This window comes from Chrysemys picta, chromosome 18 (assembly GCF_011386835.1).
Source record: "Chrysemys picta bellii isolate R12L10 chromosome 18, ASM1138683v2, whole genome shotgun sequence".
Taxonomy (NCBI): Eukaryota; Metazoa; Chordata; order Testudines; family Emydidae; genus Chrysemys; species Chrysemys picta.
In genome coordinates, this window is record NC_088808.1 from 25,238,192 (window position 1) to 25,256,897 (window position 18,706).

The following is an 18,706-nucleotide window of genomic DNA, read 5'->3' on the forward strand; positions in this document are numbered from 1 at the left end:
GACTATCAGATACAGGGGACCAGCCTGTAACAATAGGGAAGCACCACAATGTAATGATATACTCGCCCAGACAGCCAGTGTCTCTTGGCCTTGTAAGGGGAGAGAGTATGGACAGAACTGGATGGTGGCTTCCCAGTGAGGGCAGGGCATTTTCCTCCCAAAACTGACTGAGGCCAAGTCTGCCTGGATGGACCTGTAGCTTTCTGTAGCCACAGTACCAAGTACAGTAGTGGAACAGAAGTGGGGTCCATTTCCATTAAGGCGGGGTCAGCCAGGCTGCCCACATCTGTACAGTTGGGTATGTGCTGAAATCTTTGCAGCATGTTGGCCTGAGAAGATGCTGCACTTTGGATTTGCTATACAGCATCTTTCAAGTCTACTCTCCTGCTTCGACTAGCAGTAAACAAACCATGCTTCAGAGAAGGGAGCTTTACCTTTCTTGCACTTAACTGTTATTTAAAGGATATTGGTTTTATATGTTATTTAAAAATACTGCTCTGGTTCCAGCACCGCCACGCTATTAAAACAGGGCTGATTGCCGGAACCTATTCCCTTCTCATCCTTCATGCTCTTTGCATGTGATGCACTTTTGATGGTGCAAACAGACCAGTCAGTTTCACCCTTGTCTCTGTAAGTTTCAGTGTGTGGTCCTGGCAATCCCAGCAGAGGAAGGGGGACAGAAACCCCCAGGACAGGGAGCCGGACCGGGACGTGGAGGTTTGGAGCAAACTCTAAATGCTGAGTCTGAACCAGCTGCTTCGCTGCGGGCCGAGATCCGGGCGCCACTGGCTGCCGGGAGAGCCGGCGGGGCTGGGCGGCCCCCGGGGTCCGGGGTGGGGGGCGAGGCCGAGCGGCCCCGGGTGCCCTGGCGGGGGGCGAGGCCGGCGGGGCTGAGCGGCCCCCGGGGTCCCTGGCGGGGGGGCGGGGGGCGAGGCCGGGCGGCCCCGGGTGCCCTGGCGAGGGGCGAGGCCGGCGGGGCTGGGCGACCCCGGGGCCCCTGGCGGGGGGCGAGGCCGGCGGGGCTGGGCGGCCCCCGGGGCCCCTGGCGAGGGGTCGGGGGGCGAGGCCGGCGGGGCTGGGCGGCCCCCGGGGACCCTGGCGGGGGGCGAGGCCGGCGGGGCTGGGCGGCCCCCGGGGACCCTGGCGGGGGGCGAGGCCGGGGGGCGAGGGGCCGGGGGCGAGGCCGGCGGGGCTGGGCGGCCCCGGGGACCCGGGCCGGGGGCGAGGCCGGCGGGGCTGGGCGGCCCCGGGGACCCGGGCGGCCCCCGGGTGCCCCTGGCGAGGGGCGAGGCCGGCGGGGCTGGGCGGCCCCCGGGGACCCTGGCGGGGGGCGAGGCCGGCGGGGCTGGGCGGCCCCGGGGACCCTGGCGGGGGGCGAGGCCGGCGGGGCTGGGCGGCCCCGGGGACCCTGGCGAGGGCCGGGCGCAGTGCGGGCTCCGGGAGGCAGGGGGGGCTCTGTGCAGCGCGGCGGCGCCGGAGCCTGTGTCAGCCGCGCCGGCTCCTGCCGCCCAGAGCCCGTGGCCGCGCCGCCGGCCGCAGCTCCTCGGTCGGGTCCGGGCAGGGGCCGGAGGGCCGCGCTCCCCCGGGTAAGGCACCGCCGCTGGGCTCCGGCCCGGCCGCCTCCTCCCCGCTTCGCTCCGCTCCCCGCCGGGCCGGGCCGGGCCGGGCCGGGCGATGAGAAGCTGCTTCTGCCTGAGACGGGGCAGACGGGACCAGCCGCCGCCAGCCGCTCGGGCAACAGTTAAGTGTCCCCGGCCCGGGCCCCGCGTCCCGCCCCGCTTCTCCGCCTGCTTCGCCCGGCCGGGGGGCGCTGCCGCCGCGGGGTCCCGGGGCACAGGGAGGGTGCGGGCGGGTTGGGGCGTCTGCTCGGGCAGGGTCAGCCGGTGCCAGCCCATCGCACGGGGCTGCTTTGTCTGGGGGGCCCCCCGAAGGCAGGTTCCCTGGGGCCGCCGGGCCGCCCCCGGCCTTCCCCAGTGGGGCAGTCTCTGTGCCAGGACCCCCGTGTCCTCTCCCAGGCTGGGCACTGCTGAGCTAAGGGGGGTCTGAGGTCCTGGGGAGGCTGGTAGCAGCCTGGCTTTGTCCTCTCCCTTCAACCAAAACACCCCCCCTCCATCCAAAGCTGCAACACCCCGTCATCTGCTCTGGAAAACAATGGAGTGAACAACTGCTGCCAGAAGCCTTACAGGGTTAATTAGCAACAAATACTTTCCAAGGCTTTTGTGTCACCTCAGTCTTTGTGTACACTCAGTCACAGCCACAAATGACATGGGCATGGGGCGGGGGAGGTTGCCTACCTTGACTGTGCCTTTCTGCCTGCGCCCCAAAGAGCGACAATGATTTCCCAGGTTTCAGTGGTAGCCGTGTTAGTCTGTATCAGCAAAAACAATGAGGAGTCCTTGTGGCACCTTAGAGACTAACACATTTATTTAGGCATAAGCTTTCGTGGGCTAGAACCCACCTCATCAGATGCATGCAGTGAAAAATACAGAAACAGGTATAAATACATGAAAGGATGGGGGTTGCTTTACCAAGTGTGAGGTCAGTCTTACGAGATAAATCAATTAATAGCAGGATACCAAGGGAGGAAAAATAAAGGTGACGGCTAGTGGCGTTCTGTTACTTTCCATCACGGCAAATCTGGTGGCTGAACTTTCTGACTTTGTCCTCACCCACAACTATTTCAGATTTGGGGACTATTTATACCTTCAAGTCAGCAGGATTGCTATGGGTACCCGCATGGCCCCCCAGTATGCCAACATTTTTATGGCTGACTTAGAAAAACGCTTCCTCAGCTCTCGTCCCCTTATGCCCCTACTCCACTTGTGCTACATTGATGACCTCTTCATCATCTGGACCCATGGCAAGGAGGCCCTTGAGGAATTCCACCAAGATTTCAACAATTTCCACCCCACCATCAACCTCAGCCTGGACCAGTCCACACAAGAGATCCACTTCCTAGCTCCTACAGTGCTAATAAGCGGTAGTCACATAAACACCACCCTATACCAGAAGCCTACTGACCGCTATGCTTACCTACATGCCTCCAGCTTTCATCCAGACCACATCACACAATCTGTTGTCTACAGCCAAGCCCTAAGATACAACCGCATTTGCTCCAATCCCTCAGACAGAGACAAACACCTACAAGATCTCTATCAAGCGTTCTTAAAACTGCAGTACCCACCTGCTGAAGTGAAGAAACAGATTGACAGAGCTAGAAGGGTACTGAGAAGTCACCTATTACAAGACATGCCCAACAAAGAAAGTAACAGAACACCACTAGCCGTCACCTACAGCTCCCAACTAAAACCTCTCCAGCGTATCATCATGGATCTACAACCTATCCTGAAGGACGATCCCTCACTCTCACAGATCTTGGGAGACAGGCCAGTCCTCGGCTACAGACAGCTCTCCAACCTGAAGCAAATACTCACCAGCAACTACACACCACACGACAAAAACACCAACCCAGGAACCAAACGCTGCTACAAACCCCGGTGCCAACTCTGTCCACATATCTATTCAAGGGACACCATCATCGGACCTAATCACATCAGCCACACCATCCAGGGCTCGTTCACCTGCACATCTACCAATGTGATATATGCCATCATGTGCCAGCAATGCCCCTCTGCCATGTACATTGGCCAAACCGGACAGTCTGTACGCAAAAGAATAAATGGACACAAATCTGACATCAGAAATCATAACATTCAAAAACCAGTAGGAGAACACTTCAGTCTCTCTGGTCACTCAATAACAGACCTAAAAGTGGCAATTCTTCAACAAAAAAACTTCAAAAACAGACTCAAATGTGAAGCTGCAGAACTGGAATTAATTTGCAAACTGGATACCATCAGATTAGGCCTGAATAAAGACGGAGTGGTTGGATCATTACAAAACCTAAACTTAATTTCCCCAATACTAATTTCTCCCTACTGTTACTCACACCTTCTTGTCAACTGTCTGTAATGGGCCACTCTCTTACCACTTCAAAAGTTATTTTTCCTCCCTTGGTATCCTGCTGTTAATTGATTTATCTTGTTAGACTGACCTCACGCTTGGTAAAGCACCCCCATCCTTTCATGTATTTATACCTGTTCCTGTATTTTTCATTTCATGCATCTGATGAAGTGGGTTCTAGCCGACAAAAGCTTATGCCTAAATAAATGTGTTAATCTCTAAGGTGCCACAAGGACTCCTAATTGTTCTTAATGATTTCCCAGTTTGCCCCTGTCCTGGCCACGATTTTTCTGGCTGAGGATTGGGAAGAAGCCCATCTACCCCTCTCATTGCTCACCTGCAAGCTGCTGGTGACCGAAGTCAGGAAGTTGCAGTCCATGAAGTTTGTGGTACAATCCTGGATTCTGCAAACGCTTATGCACATGCTTAATTAGATACGCGAGTTGTCCCATGGTCCTATTCTGGCCTTCTGAGGGACCACGTGCATCGAGGGAGACCAAACAGTGAGTTCACTGGGCTCGCCAAAGTCACGGTGAATTTCTCAGTTTGGACTGGGTGCTCTGTGGTGCTGGCAACAGGATTCATTGTCACTGGGTGTTTGTGAGCATTGTGTTCTGTAGGAGACCTTCGCAGTGCAGCACCCAACCACCTGTGTAGATAAACTAAGTTATTTGATCTACTGGGTCAGTTGCAATAGTCGCTCCAGTAATCTGCAAGATGATATAGAGTCCTAGCGACCTTGGCCTGCTGATTAGTCCATTGGAAGTTACTGGACTTTTTGGTGAGAGAGCTGCATGGGAGGTGCAAGCTGTGCTGAGAAGTGTGAAGTGTTTTGCTGCAGGTGCTCACACGTTTGTATTTCTGATTCCCCCCTTCTTCCCCCCATTCTCAGGGGTCTCTCCCCAGCCGAGGTGATAACGTGCATTTCCTCCTCCTGGAGCACGGCCGGGCAATGGCATTGGTGACCTGCCGCTTTATTTATTCACCTCCAACTTACATCACTGGGACTTGTGTATTTCTGCTGTGGTGTTTGGGAAGGTTTACTCAGCTCCACTCAACCTTATCATGTGTTAGGCTCTGTCTAGACTAGGGTTAAAGATGTGGTGTTAGGTCAGGCCAGCGAACATGATCTAATTTACACTTTCTAAAAGGCCAGGTGTATCCTTCAGTTAAACCTGTAAAGCTCTGTCGATCAGGGTGTGATTTCTTTTTATTAACACAGCTAAGCTTGTATAAGCCTTAGCATGGATGTAGTTATGCCAATATAACTGTGTATAACTGTTCTCACACCTGTATAGCTAATGCCAATTCCCTGAACCAGTATAAGCACAGTTACACCAGTATGACCATGTCCACCATGGGGCAGCTTTGCCTGTTTAGCTGTACGGGCTTAACAATACCTGTAAAACCCTCTGAATGTAGACAAGGCCTAACACTCTTGTCAAGACAAGGCAAATTGTACGTCAGCAGGTACCAAAGTAGTCAAGGTAAAGCTTAGATTCCCCACTAGGTTTCAACTCAACCAAGTTAGCATGTGCTAAAGCAGTGGTTCTTAACCAGGGGTGTGCGTGCCTGGTACACAGAGGTCTTCCAGGCAATATATCAGCTCATCTAGATATTTGCCTAGTCTTACAACAGGCTACATAAAAAGCACTAGCGAAGTAAGTACAAGCTAAAATTTCATACAATGACTTGTTCATACTGCTCTATATACTGTACACTGACATGCAAGTACAATATTCAAATTGATTTATAATTATATGGTAAAAATGTGTAACAGTGTGCAGTGACACTTTTGTATTTTAATGTCTGATTTTGTAAGCAGGTAGTTTTTAAGTGAGGTGAAACTTGGGGGGTACGCAAGACAAACCAGAGCCCTGAAAGGGGTACAGTCGTCTGGAGAGGTTGAGAGCCACTGTGCTAAAGTTTGGCCTTGTCTTGACTGGAATGTTGGTGTGTGTTAGATTGAGTGAGCTAACATCATCTAACGATGCATCTTTAAATCCTAGCCAAGACTGGGCCTTACCCATCTACTTTCCTCTGGGTACAATAGGATATTTAAAAGTTAATCCGATGTAGTTCATGGGGTCATGGCACGGACCATAATGCGTCAGTTCTCATCTCATTATGCACAGCTGTCTCCAACACCAATCTAAGGCTTTAGCCCTGTTCCCGTGACACGAAGGCGCTTGTCTAACACACCCTGGAACCAAAATGACTCAGATGGAACTAGCTCGGATGGAATTCAAACCTTAGGTTACTTCAGTGCAAGTCATCCCTGTGTGGACACTTTATTTGGATTGAGTGTCCTATTTCAATTTCCTTTCTCAATTTTTTTTTTAAATGATTTAAGAGAAATTGAAATAGGGCACTGATCATGGCCGGCTCCAGGGATTTGGCCGCCCCAAGCAGCCACACACACAAAATAAAAAAAAAGCCGCGATCTGTGGCGGCAATTCGGCGGAAGGTCCTTCGCTCCTAGTGGGAGTGAGGGACCATCCGCCGAATTGCCGCCGAATAGCTGGATCTGCCGCCCCCTGTCCGGAGTGGCCGCCCCAAGCACTAGCTTGCCAAGCTGGTGCCGGCCCTGGCACTGATAATCCAGAACAAGTGTCCACAAACGGACTTGCACTGACATAACTACAGGTTTAAGTTACGGCTACAGGTCTGTCGCATCTTACGCATATTTAATATGCGCGATTTCAGCTTTATGCGGTCGGCAAAAAAACAAAACAAAGAGAAAAACAACAATTTTAATACTGTACCTGTAGTGCGGGTGATTCCGCCCGCCATTACACTCAATGTAATTTTGACTATACGCGATTTTCGCTTTACACGCTGACTGCGGAACGTAACCCCAGGGTAAGACGCGACAGACCTGTAATTTAGTTATTTCAGTTCCTGTTTCTGCTTAGACCAGCCCAAGTTCCCATCTGTGCTGCAGGCTGTAACTGTGGTGAGCAGGTGGCAGCTGTACTGAAAGTGGGGCCCTTCTTTAGCTCAAGTGTAGAGAGGACCGAATGCAAAACGATAGCTTGCTTCATGGATGACGTTTGAAACCGAAGATGTGACTATCTGTGACCATCAAAGCTTCCATGGCGTTGGAACCCAGTATCCTGGCCAAAATTTAACGGTCTGCCTAAAATTCTCCCCTGTCGTAAAACTGGCGGTGAGCTATTAAGCAGCTGCTACATCACACCCCAGATGTGGCTGCGTTTTGGTGGTGGGTGAAGGGATCATGTATGTGTATCAGTTTGTAGTGCTTGCAATCCACTTTGTGCTGAGAGTTGCTATGTAAATGTAAGAGTGCTATCACTAGCTACAGCTTTTTAGAATGAACTTGCAAACAATCTTCCAATGGTATTTGAATTAAGACTGCAGTAATGTCTCTCTCCATAGACTTTGTATCTTTATTTCTCCTTTGGTACCGGAAGTTAGTAAGAGGTTTTAATTTTTCAGTTTAATCTTTGCTGAATGTCATTCTGCCTTTGTGGTAACAAGTTAGTATCAAAAGTGCGGCACATGTGGTTGAAAGAGGAAATGATAAGAAAATTTTTCTCCCTGCCATTCAGCGTTAGAGCTGTGCTGGTTTCTCGTGACGGGTTGTGTATCTGCCAAGTAGATTATCATATCTGCTCCACTCTCACACAATTTGTTCTTTAAGTTATTTGTTTTTGAATTTGTAAAACTTAGTTTAAAAAATGGAACACTAAGGTAAACTAGAAAACAAACAAAAAATCCTCATTAGAGTATGCAAGTATATTTGTCCCGTGCTCTCGTGTTCCTGTGGTCAAGGCATATTAATGAAATACTTGAAAAGGACAATAAAGCTATTATAAATACACATGTAGAATAAACCAATACAAATGAAGATGACATACTATGAAAATAAGGTGGGAGAGAAAGGTAGGGAAGGAGAAAGGGGAAGAGTGTGTTTATAAAGATATAAACACAAAGGATTAAGATACCAGTCAGAAGGGGAGCTCGGTATATCTGTTGATCTGTGACCTAAGGGAAGTTAGCAAAGGCTGTGAAATGAAGTCTTATGGGAGAAGCTAGGATAAAAAGAACTAGACTCAGCTTTGACCTAGTTGGACAATGTAACTTGTTTCAATAATGAGCACTGTTAGCAACCCCCTCAAGGATCCTGGGGTTTTCCAGAAACTCAGAAGACTCTTTTGAAGGGATCTAAGCTACCAGAGCATGTTACCGGAGAGCACTCTGCTTCTTCCAATTGAGGAACATTTTTGTGGGCAGATAAAGGCTCTCAGTTAAAGTCCACAGGTCCCATGAATAGAATCAGTGTCTCCCTGATTGTGTGCTCCTCAGCCCAGGTGATCAGCAATGTTCTCTCCAGAGCTAAAAACCCCTAAATATTGTGTGTGTGTTTGTAGAAAGGGATCAAAAGATCCTCCGACTGGGGATCCTATTTCAGTTTGGGTGACCTTTGCCACTAAATGCTTGTTTGATATTCATCCTTTTGAAATATTCTGTCCTGATAAACCTTCTGCTATTGGCCCCCTGCCTCCCTCTCTTCACTGTTGTGTTGACCACTCTTAAGGCTGAAGATATCTCTAGAATGGGATATACCAGTGGGCCGCTGTGTCCATTTTCTTTTAAAAGGCCAGCAGTCTATTGTCTCAGAGCCCGGTGCGGCAGGAAGTCCGGCCCAGTTGATTAGTGTCTTGTCCACAGGTAAAGTCTCAGACATCTTGACCCTTCGGGTTTGCGGTATGGAAGTCGCCAGGTTGATCTCTGCTGCATGGCCCCTATAGAGCACTGCCAGGCGAGCTATCTGCAGTAGGATGGAGTTGAAACGCTGGTTAGAGTCCTCTAGCAGTGACAAGGGGTAGCGTGGGGGGAACAATCAGGTTTTCAGAGGTTATTGCGAGTCTTTCCTAAAGGATCAGGTTCTTCCTCTTCCACCCCCCTGCAGCTTTGAGGAGCTCTCAGAACGTGGTGTACTGTTTGGGTCACTGCGGTCATGTTCTCGCCATCAGCTGCCCCTTAGGATTACTGGAGAACTCTCCACAAGGCAAGTGGTAGGAGCATGTTTCCAGTGAAGGGATGGTCAGGCTGACTCTGAGTTGAACCCTGTGGGGAGAGAGCTCCCACTAACCAACCAGCAAGAAGCAGCCAGGCTCCTTATTACAGTGATGGATCAGGACGGCAGGGCTTGCATTTCCTAGGTGACTGCAGGCGCTCACCCGTGCTACGGCTGCTCCACAGCGTGGGAGCCTGACTCCTCTGTGCTGCGATTACCACAAGGAAAATGAAGAGTTGGCTTAATTATAACGATGTGTGACCCTACTCAGGGTGAGCTGCTGATGCAAATAGTGATGTGGAGATCCCAGGGAAGAGCTTGTCTACTTCTCCCCAACCATCTACGTGGCTCCCTCCATGCTCTCCTTTGCATGTGGAATATCCTCTCCTCCTCCAAATCCCTCCTCCAGACCCCGATCTGCTGTGATGCCGACAAGAGACTGGCCAGCAAATAATAGCCAGCTTGAAGGCCAGTCGGGGATGGTCATTCTGGGCTTATTTAATAATAAAATCAGCACTACGAACAAGGTCTATCTAAAGCGTATTCTCCCAGCCTTGGCCTGTTGCTTGTCGACATAGATTTTGAGCTTTCCAGGCAGGAACCAGTCCTCCTGTGCATGTGGGCAGCCTAGAGTGCGGGTGCCACTGGAGTGCAAGAGATGGTGAGTGAGCTCTTTGGCAGGCAAATTCCCTCTCCCCTAACGAGCAGTCCCCACACAGCAGTGATTTGAATCTGTCCTCCCAGAGCTCGGCATCTTCGGTCTCTCAGCCAACACAGACTGGATGTTCACAGGGCCTTTAGGACTGAGCTAAAGAGAGAATGCTTCCCGCTAATGTGAAAACGATCTCTGAATTGATCTGTTCCCAAAGCGACCCTGCTCAGGATGGAGGGCCTTTCCATACAGAATTGTACAAACACTGAGGGTATCAAATGAGATTATAAAATGCAGCCTCCCGATCAGCTGGTTTGAGTTCTCAGCTGCAATGTGTCTAGCCAGGACTACAGGTCAGCCTTGCATTGTTTAAAGAGAAGCTCGCTGTAATAACAAGCCGTCTAAGAAATGTTTGCATAATCCTCCATCTTCATTTAATCCCTTCTTTTATTGTTAAGGAAAAAAAACCAAAATCACAGAGTTCAGATACATGACGGTAAAGCAAGCAAACTTCATTCATGTCCCCCAGGGAGGAATGAAGTGTAACCAATCGTGTTTGCCCAGCCAGGGTCTCCTCTGTGACCTGTGTAAAGTTCACAAAAATACTTGTCTGCATTCCCAGTGGACATCCTCCCGCTCCATACCCATTCCAGGCGCATCCCAGGACCATCCCCAAGATGAGAAATTGCCTTAAATAGGCAACCTGCAGCCCAGCAGAGCTGGCTGAATAATCCCAGTGCTGTGACGGGGTGCCGTAGCGACACGGCCCTGGTAGCAAAGTGCAGGGCTGATCAGAGCGCACGTGCTGGGCCCTTGGGCAAGGGAAAGGCTCCTGGTCCGTGTGAGCCGGGGTTTGGCAGCAAAGCTGTAGGAGCGGCGCTAGGAGTCATACGTATGTCCATGGCGCAGTGTGTCATAGCCGAATCCTGCCCCAGAGCACTAGCCGTCTGAGGGCGCGGCCCAAGCCCTTGATGGGGTGAGGGCTGCAGAGCTGGAATGCTTCCCAGAGCAGCTGGATCTTCAGGGGGCTTGGGATGGAGGGAATGCTGGGAGTGTAGCACACACTGATTGGCAGCCCATGGTGGGCCTACGGGTGCTGTGAAAGACCACACAAAGGCAGGGGAAGCTCGGAGATCACTGCCTTCCCCGAGGTGATCCCCTCAGCCTCATGTGAAGCCAACACATCCCTCTGGTTGTACAGCACCTTGCACAATGGAGCCCTGTTTGCGGCCAAATGCATGTCTAGTCCCTGTTGGCTCGAGGAGCCAGGGCCCGAGTCTGTGCAGTCCTGCTCCATCCAGCCTGTATTGTTATGCACAGGTCTAGCCCAGTTTGGGTATGCTTCCCCCCCCCCCCCGATAACTGTTGGAGCCTGTTTGCCAGGTTACCATGCCATGTCCTCACTGGCGGTGTCACAGGGGACCGGGCTAGAAGGGAATGTGTCGTGCTGGCCACGCTATGCTGCTCAGCCAGGAATACGAGTCAAGCTCTGGCCTTCCTTTGAGTGTGTGCGCACGTCTCCCTCGCCCCCAGAGACAGTATCACATGTGTAACTCAGCCTGGCCGGCAGCTTCCAGCTCCTGCCATCTCAAAGGAGAAAGGCCTGTTACTTTAGCTCTTAACCTCTGCTGTTACCAGGACAAAAGGGCTTTGTCTGAGCAGTGACAAAGTAAGGATTGATGCTGTTTCCTGCCCACCATGCTGTGAGTCAGACACCCACAAAACAGCTTTGTGCTTTTGCTACATGGCACCTCATTGACAAAAGCACCTTTTCCCCCCTAGATTGAGGGCAGATTCGTGTCAGCCTTAATGGAATGAGAAGTGCATTTTTATTGAGCTACGCCCCAGGGTATGTCCAGAAGCTCCTGCTTATGTCTGTGGCTCCCTCCAGGAACTGTGACTTGTTCTAAGGGTTGCAGACAGCCCCCTGGGCTGGCACTTGAGTCAGACAACGGGCTGCTAACTTCTAGGGTGATGGGTCTTGAAGGAAAACCCAACACACGGATGCTCTGGCAAGACTCTGTTCAGTGCAGCATGGTCCGTACCAGTGCGGCCGCAACACTGCCAACATCCCAGTGGAGACAAGGCCAGAGAAATACTGGTGTTTAGCGTCCCTGGGCATCTTTCCCGCTATGCAAAGTCCCCCCAGGCATCTGGATAGGTTCCCCAGAATGATTTCCCCTGCAGATCCTCTGAGCCGTGCACCGTTCCCCTGTGCTCTGGTGGTAGAGGAGGGACAGGGACCTTTGATGCGGTTGTTATTTTTCTCTTGGGAGACACTTGGATTCTCTGATGGGGCCAGTCAGATAGGCAGCGACCTTGCCATTGAGCCAGCGTGCTCCCAGGCAGAGGGCGCTGGATGGGACTTTCACGAAGCCCATGAAGGCCATTCCTGGGGCTATCAAGGGGGCTCCTCCTTGATGCCGGGGATCTTGTCTTCACAGAGCACCCAGCTTGTGCTGTCCCAAGAGTGAGTGAGCTCAAAGTCCTGTTCTCTGCTCCTCAGCTGCCGCAATGTTTTGTCCTCTGCTGGGGACCTGGCTCCTGTGGCCGGCCAGCAAAGGCAGATGCTTAGAACTGTCCCTTCCCAATGAGGCGTGGAGCCGCAGGCCAGGTTCTCAGCAGAATGACATTGGGAGAGTTGGTGCCTGGCTCCCATGACATCCAATCCCATTTGGGTGAGTTGGGCTTTCATTGGATTCCAAGACCAGCTACACAGCGCAGGGGCCTAATAGCTTTGGCTAGTCAGGTTTGGGCTGTGGGACTGCAGCCATTTGCCTTCATACTGAGCTCTCTGTACCCTCCTTTACCCTGCTCCCACTGCTGAGCCTCGTGCCTGGCAAGCATCCTCCAATACCGAAACCACACAGCAGCGTTACATGGGCCTTTGAGGAAGTGGTCCCTCCTTTACATGCGCAGGAAGCTGGAACTTCATTGTTTTCTCTGAAACCGTGATCTCCTCAGGGTCCGGCAGCTGCTGGCAACGTCCATAGCAAAATAACTCAATGTGGGGAGACTTGAGGGCTACTAATAAGCAGAAGTGTATTTTTGATCCTGGGTGCAATAAAGCAGCAAGTATTTTCAGCCAGTGGCTGAGAGTGAAGAGTAGGGAGATGTAAAGAGTCCAGACTCACCCCTGCGGCGCCTCCTGCTGGTTACCCCAGGGAATCAGCTCGTCCAGCGTCTGGCGCGCCCTCTGCAGGCCGGTGATCCGCCTACCCTCTTCTGGCGCCCATGTCCCTCCCAGGACCCAATGCCCCTATTGCTGGGATGCTGTCCCCTGGCAGTACCCCACAGATCTGGGTCTCCCCGCCCTGGGGAAACCCCCCCCCCCCACTATCCCCACCTTGCCTCAGCACTAGGCCACTGCCAGTCACCAGCTAGCCCCGCTCCCTGGGGCAGACTGCAGTATAGGCCACTCATCACTGGCAAGGGGGGTTTGGACCTGCTGCCTTGGACTAGCCCTGGGCTGCCCTCTGCAACCCCCAGTACCCCTTGGCCTAATACTAGGCCACAGCCTGGGGCTTTCCAAGCTGGAGCTCCCCAGCCCTACTCCACTCAGGTACTCTTTGTCTCACTCCCTGCAGCCAGGCCCTTCTCTCTCTGATGGCAGAGAGAGACTGTTGAGCTCCTGGCTCCCAGCCTCTTTATACCGGCCATCTGGGCTCTGATTAGGGTGTGGCCCAGCTGCAGCCACTTCCCCCAATCAGCCAGGGTTTTACCTTGCCCCGCCTGAGCCCTCTGCAGGGCTTTTTCAACCCCGCAGGGCAGGAGTGGGTGTCCACCCCACCACAGGAGACTACACAAATTGTTCATGAGGCACACCAGAAAAGTTCAGCTCCACCAGAAACCATGATTACAAGGAGCCCCGGTAACTCTGGAATTGCATGGGAAGTTTGCTTCCCCTTAGACGCTCACAGCTCACAAGGGGCTTATTTTCAATTAAAAAAAAATTCTGTTAATGATTTTCACTAACTCTCATAGACTACAGCAGTCTTCCATCCGTGCAGCTGCTTCTCACTAAGCCCTTAGTTCCGTGGGAACCCAAAACTGCAGTGCAGGGATGAACACGCCCGGGGCCAGCATCTCCCTGTAATTCTTGAGGTTAAAGTGCTGCAGGCGGCTTGAGCTACATTTCTGTGTGAGCCAGTTAGACAATGCTGAGGAACTCCGCTAGACATAGAAAGAAAGAGAGCTGTCTGGGCTGGGGGGAAGTGGTGACCCTTCCCTGCCCTGCTCTAAAAGGGGCACTGAAACAGGGGCTGAGTGAAATGAGCCAGAGAACTCATCAGTGTGGAGGGTTCTGATGACAAACTGTATTCTGCATCTCCTGACTTCTGTGCATTTAAAATCTCAAGCTAAACGTTGTGCCAGTTTGCGGGGAGGCGAGGGGATGCTATGGTCATGTGGCTGAACTCTTTCGTTCTGGGATAGCGCTGGCTGGAGACTGGCAAACGTTTTCAGAAGGGTTCACAGAAATGTTCTGGTTTTTCATTGAAAAGCAAGAAAGTTTGAAAAGAAATGAAGTTTTTATGCAAAAGTGTCCATTTTGGGAAAGTCCGTCTGTGCTTAAATCGCTCATGCTGTCCCTGTGCAGTGTGACCGGGCAGGCTTTCCCCAGCTCTGTAGCACAGTATTACATGCCAGCTCTCCTCCTCGGGGCCAGCTGGTCTTAGGAGGCGGGATGGGACTGTGGCATAGTTTGCAGCAGAGTGACTCCTGGGTTGGCGTGTTTGAGAGGCTGAGGAGGTGAAGCTGCTTCAGGCAAATCACATGCACAAACAGGCAGCTGGTTGTTAGCTGCCTAGAGGAAATGGCTTGGGGCAAATTTTTCAAAAGCTGGCTAGTGATTTTTGGACATCCAATGTGAGTTGCCCCAAAGGGATGGTTGCCCATTTTCAAAGGGTGATTGCTCAGCGCTCGCTGGAAATGAGGCCTCCCCAAATCACCAGTCACTTATGAAAATTGTGGCCTTGCTGGTTGTGGGTGTTTTCAAAGAAAAGGTATTGTCAGCTCCATTCTGAGCCTTCCAGGAGAGGAGCGCCTGTAGTGATGTCCGATCCCATACGGGGTAGCTGCTTTGGAGGGAGTTGGGATGGTGTTTGCCAAAAGTGGAAGGAAGCACAGACTTTTTCATCCCAGCATTCTAGCATGTCAAGGCCTGGCACCAGACCTGAGGGCTAAGCCTCTGTTCGCCTACTGCCTGTCAGCACTGCCACTTCAGGACCTGCCTTTGTTGTTGCATTTGGATGCAGCAATAGCTGGTAATATGGAAACACTTGTGTGGAATAGACACCCTTCCCCTTTGCTTAGATAGCAGCCACCATTCTGAGGATATCTTGTCCTGTCGTGAACTGGGGAATATCATTATTTCTTTTAAGGACAGTGTGGATTCACTTAAGAGCAGGGCCGGTGTAACCCATTAGGTGTCATTGGCGGTCGCCTAGGAAACTAGCATTTGTGGGGTGGCATTTTGGGTCCTTCGGCGGCGACCGCCCTGGTCGTCGTCGGCATTTAGACAGAGGGAGCTGGGGTAGGGGGGCACGGGGAGGGCCGCCTGCAGCAAGTAAGGGGGGCGGCATGCAGGGGAACTCCCGCCCCAGCTCACCTCTGCTCTGCCTTCTCCCCTGAGCACGCCGCCCTGCTCTGCTTCTCTCCCTCCCAGGCTTGCGGCACCAAACAGCTGATTGGCGCCGCAAGCCTGGGAGGCGGGAGAAGTGGAGCAGCGACAGCGTGCTCAGGGAGGAGGCGGAGCAGAGGTGAGCTGAGGCGGGGAGCTGCTGCACGGCTTCCCGGGCTGTGGGGGGAGAGCTACCGCGGGGGGCGGAGAGCTGCCACAGGGCTCGGGGGGGGGGTGCGGGTGCAAGGTGGAAGTTTTGCCTAGAACGCGAAACATCCTTGCACCCGCCCTGCCTAAGAGCCGTTAACATCAATATTTGTTACCTATCAAAAGAAATTGATGGGCATCAATAGGTCACTAAGCTATTGCGAGCAACCTGGAAATGTGTTTATCAGTAAACATATCTACACATCTCTATGCAGATTACATAGTCTGTATTTTAATTCACATCAGCACGGCACAGTTTATGCCTTCCGTTATGAATTGTTAATTGCAAAGCATTTTGGGAAGTTGGTAGGTTGCAGTGTTTTGAACCCCAAGCAACAGCATTGGGTTTTGGGTTGGTTGTTGTATATAACTAAACACGAGAACCATGTTTGCTGGGAGTTGCTGGCTGTGGGTGGGCTGCAGTCTCTCTATTCTAAGGGCTGCCTTCATTCTCTTGAGCTGACTGCATGAAGCTGCGGAGTCTGTATACGAAATAGAAGGGGAAAACGCCAGGATTCAAAATGCAGATTCCTGTCTCCAGATTCCTAGAAGCTTGAGTTGGCTAGAAAATGAAGGGAGCTGCATCTCCGTTTCTTTGCATTTTCAATAAATTGGTCCAGGTGATGAATAGATTCATAGATTCTAGGACTGGAAGGGCCCTCGAGAGGTCATCGAGTCCAGTCCCCTGCCCGCATGAAGCAGGCACCAAGTTGGTGGCAATTGCTTCGTTGACATCATAGACGGATGCTGACTCTTGGGGTTTTGGCGGGTGGGGGTGCTACAGATATGCTGACTCTACGTGTAGCACTGTTATGTAGGACACCAGAGTCACCTTTTATTGCCTGCAACGTGATGTTTGCTCAACTCGGCAGTATGAAGTATACACACCAGCACTCACCTCTGCCTGTTTTAGAAGCAATAAGTAACGAGCCCTGAAGAGGTTGGGGTTTAATTGCTGTGAAAAAGCCACTGAATGAGGTAGCTTTTTGCACAGCTTGTCTGGCTTCCCAGCAACGACGTTCTTTTGCACACAGTGCTGCCTTTTCATCTCTTGGCGTCGGGGTGGTTTCCTGGCGCATTCCTACCTGGAAGCAAGAGAGGACTTGCCTGAATTGGCTTTCTTGGCAGGACGCCACATGCTCAGGCAATGGCTCAGTTCCCCAGCCTTGCCTGGACTCTGCCCCCTCTCCCTCTCCTCCACCCCGGCTAGAATTCTGTCACAGCCTTCCCACCTACTCCTGGGACCTGTCCGGCGCACGCGTCTCCCCTGACTGCTCCCTGAGGCTCTTGGGTCCACTCCCCCGCGACTCTTGGCACACCCCACCCCCTTCCGCAAAGTCACTCCAACCCCAGCTACGCTGTGCGTGCGAAAGTCTCCAGGCCGGGCCTGGGCCTGTTTGCGCCTCCTTGCTGTCTCAGCTGTGTGGAACAGGCATGTCATTCGCTGTCCCAGCTGCTGTACAGTGCCAGGTATGTGATGAACCAAGTGCCATGAAAACCAAGTCTCGTTACGCCCGAAAGGGAGGCAGGTTCACAGTGCAATCCTCAGCTTGTCTGATACTGAGCTGCAAGGGGGAACCTTAGAACAGAGCCATTCAGAGTAGCCTCCTTCCCTCCAGGAACGGCAGGACCACCTGGGCCTGGTTGAATCACAGGGGTCAGATTGCCCTTTCATTGGGTGATGGGCTCAGGTTTTCTTATGGGCATTCGATGGGGACCAGCCCAGGCTAAACATTCTGGAAACAATCAAGTTAATCTCAGAAGAGGCTGTTGGCCTGAATTCCTGACCTATCAGAGAGGGTGCAAATGTAAGTTCTTATCAAAAGCAAATGCCTCTTTAAAAATGCTTGAAAGCTTGAGCGCTTTAAGATGCGGACGGTGTGTGTGGCCATAGCAGTGAGTGCTCCAGCACACGCGGTGCTCTGCGGATGCGCGTGCTAGGTTTTCTGTCTAAGGGGCTGTCTGCAGTGTAGCCCTCTAACTCTGACTCCCTGTTTCAGGCACAGTCCATAATGCCTGAAGTCCGAGACCTTTCAGATGCCTTGCCAGACGTGCCAATGGATCCTATCACAGGCGTTGGGGTGGTTGCATCTCGGAACCGGGCACCTACAGGTTACGACGTAGTAAGTAGAGCTGATAATACCTTGGCAATATTGTTAGTTTGTCCTTTGCTTTGCAGAGAGCAGTGTCTCCTCCCGAGAACGGGCCGGCTGTTTGTGTGCTCACCTTGAAGAACGTGTTCTGGGGTTCGGTTTTTTACCAGCCACCCTCCTCCAGGTCTTGGCTTTGGAAGTATTTTAGCAATACTTTCCGTGTGCAGTCATGTTCATGCATCTCCTCCCCGCCACTGGCATGTCATGCGAAGCACAAGACTTCTGTAATTATCTGGAGGAGGCTTTCCAGAAACAGCTGGCCAATATGGCACGCAAATGTAATAATCCTAGTAACACCCATCTTGAAGGGTTCCAAAGCACGGCACAGATTATATCTACGTATAAATGAATCCCGTATCAGCTGTTTAACATCCCAGCTCAGCGCGGCGCTTCAGGCTGGAAAGCAAAGAATTCTACATCCAGCTGAAACTGCAGGGAGAACTTAGCCAGCAGAATGCCACCCTGCAGACTGGACTCCGGTCGGCAGCTGGGCAGCGAGGTACTCGGCTACTGTAGTATCTGCATCGATAGACAGATGTGAGTGCTTAGCAGCTGCTTAGCCCATAGGTCGATTGGTCAAATTGCTTTGGAACCAGAACAAGAATTTTTCCTAAGGCCAGTGACCCAAACCAGTGAAAGATTCTAACATTAAACTTGTATAGCTGTAAATTGCAAACACAGGGCAGACCAATCGTCCTTCTGTTCCCCTCCTCCTGCTCTTCCCACAGTGCAGCACACAGACCGATCATCAGCCCCCAGCAGTGGCCAGTTAACTGCCTGGCCCCCACTCACTCCTTTTAAAGCACTGGGTTGGGGCGAATAAAATGTAAAAGGGAAGGAAAGGGCTAAGGGCAAAGTTGTTTTCCCAGAGCCAAGTGAATCCTCATCTAAGGCAGCCGGGTGAGCTTCTCCTCCTGTTCCAATGTAATTTACACCAAAGCACAGTAACTGGGTACCAATGAGCCTCACAGCACACTTGCTGCAGCTGACAGGTTCACTGACTTGAAGCAGCAGATGTAACTGATGAGCCAACTAACTGGTAAAATGCAAGGAGACAGAGTGTCTCT

At 52.1% G+C, this 18,706-nt stretch overlaps 1 protein-coding gene and 1 long non-coding RNA gene across 13 annotated transcripts in view; one reads left to right on the plus strand and one right to left on the minus strand.

Moving 5' to 3' along the window:
* Positions 1 to 2,399, minus strand: part of LOC135976477 (uncharacterized) — a 29,443-nt gene extending 27,044 nt beyond the window's left edge. The window contains exon 1 of the long non-coding RNA XR_010593598.1: positions 2,295 to 2,399. This is a non-coding gene — a long non-coding RNA (uncharacterized LOC135976477). The remainder of the gene's footprint in view (positions 1 to 2,294) is intronic.
* Positions 1 to 18,706, plus strand: part of MVB12B (multivesicular body subunit 12B) — a 104,345-nt gene that overhangs the window by 227 nt on the left and 85,412 nt on the right. For 4 of the 12 annotated variants that reach the window (XR_006175427.2, XM_008172303.4, XM_042854443.2 and 1 more), the window contains exons 1-2: positions 1,644 to 1,740; positions 17,487 to 17,609. Coding sequence is in view for 11 of the 12 variants with exons in the window: in XM_008172303.4 (XP_008170525.2) it covers positions 1,675 to 1,740; positions 17,487 to 17,609 (189 nt within the window). In the remaining variant the exon portion in view is untranslated. The other 8 variants (XM_065572224.1, XM_024109007.3, XM_008172306.4 and 5 more) reach the window with 7 other exon arrangements.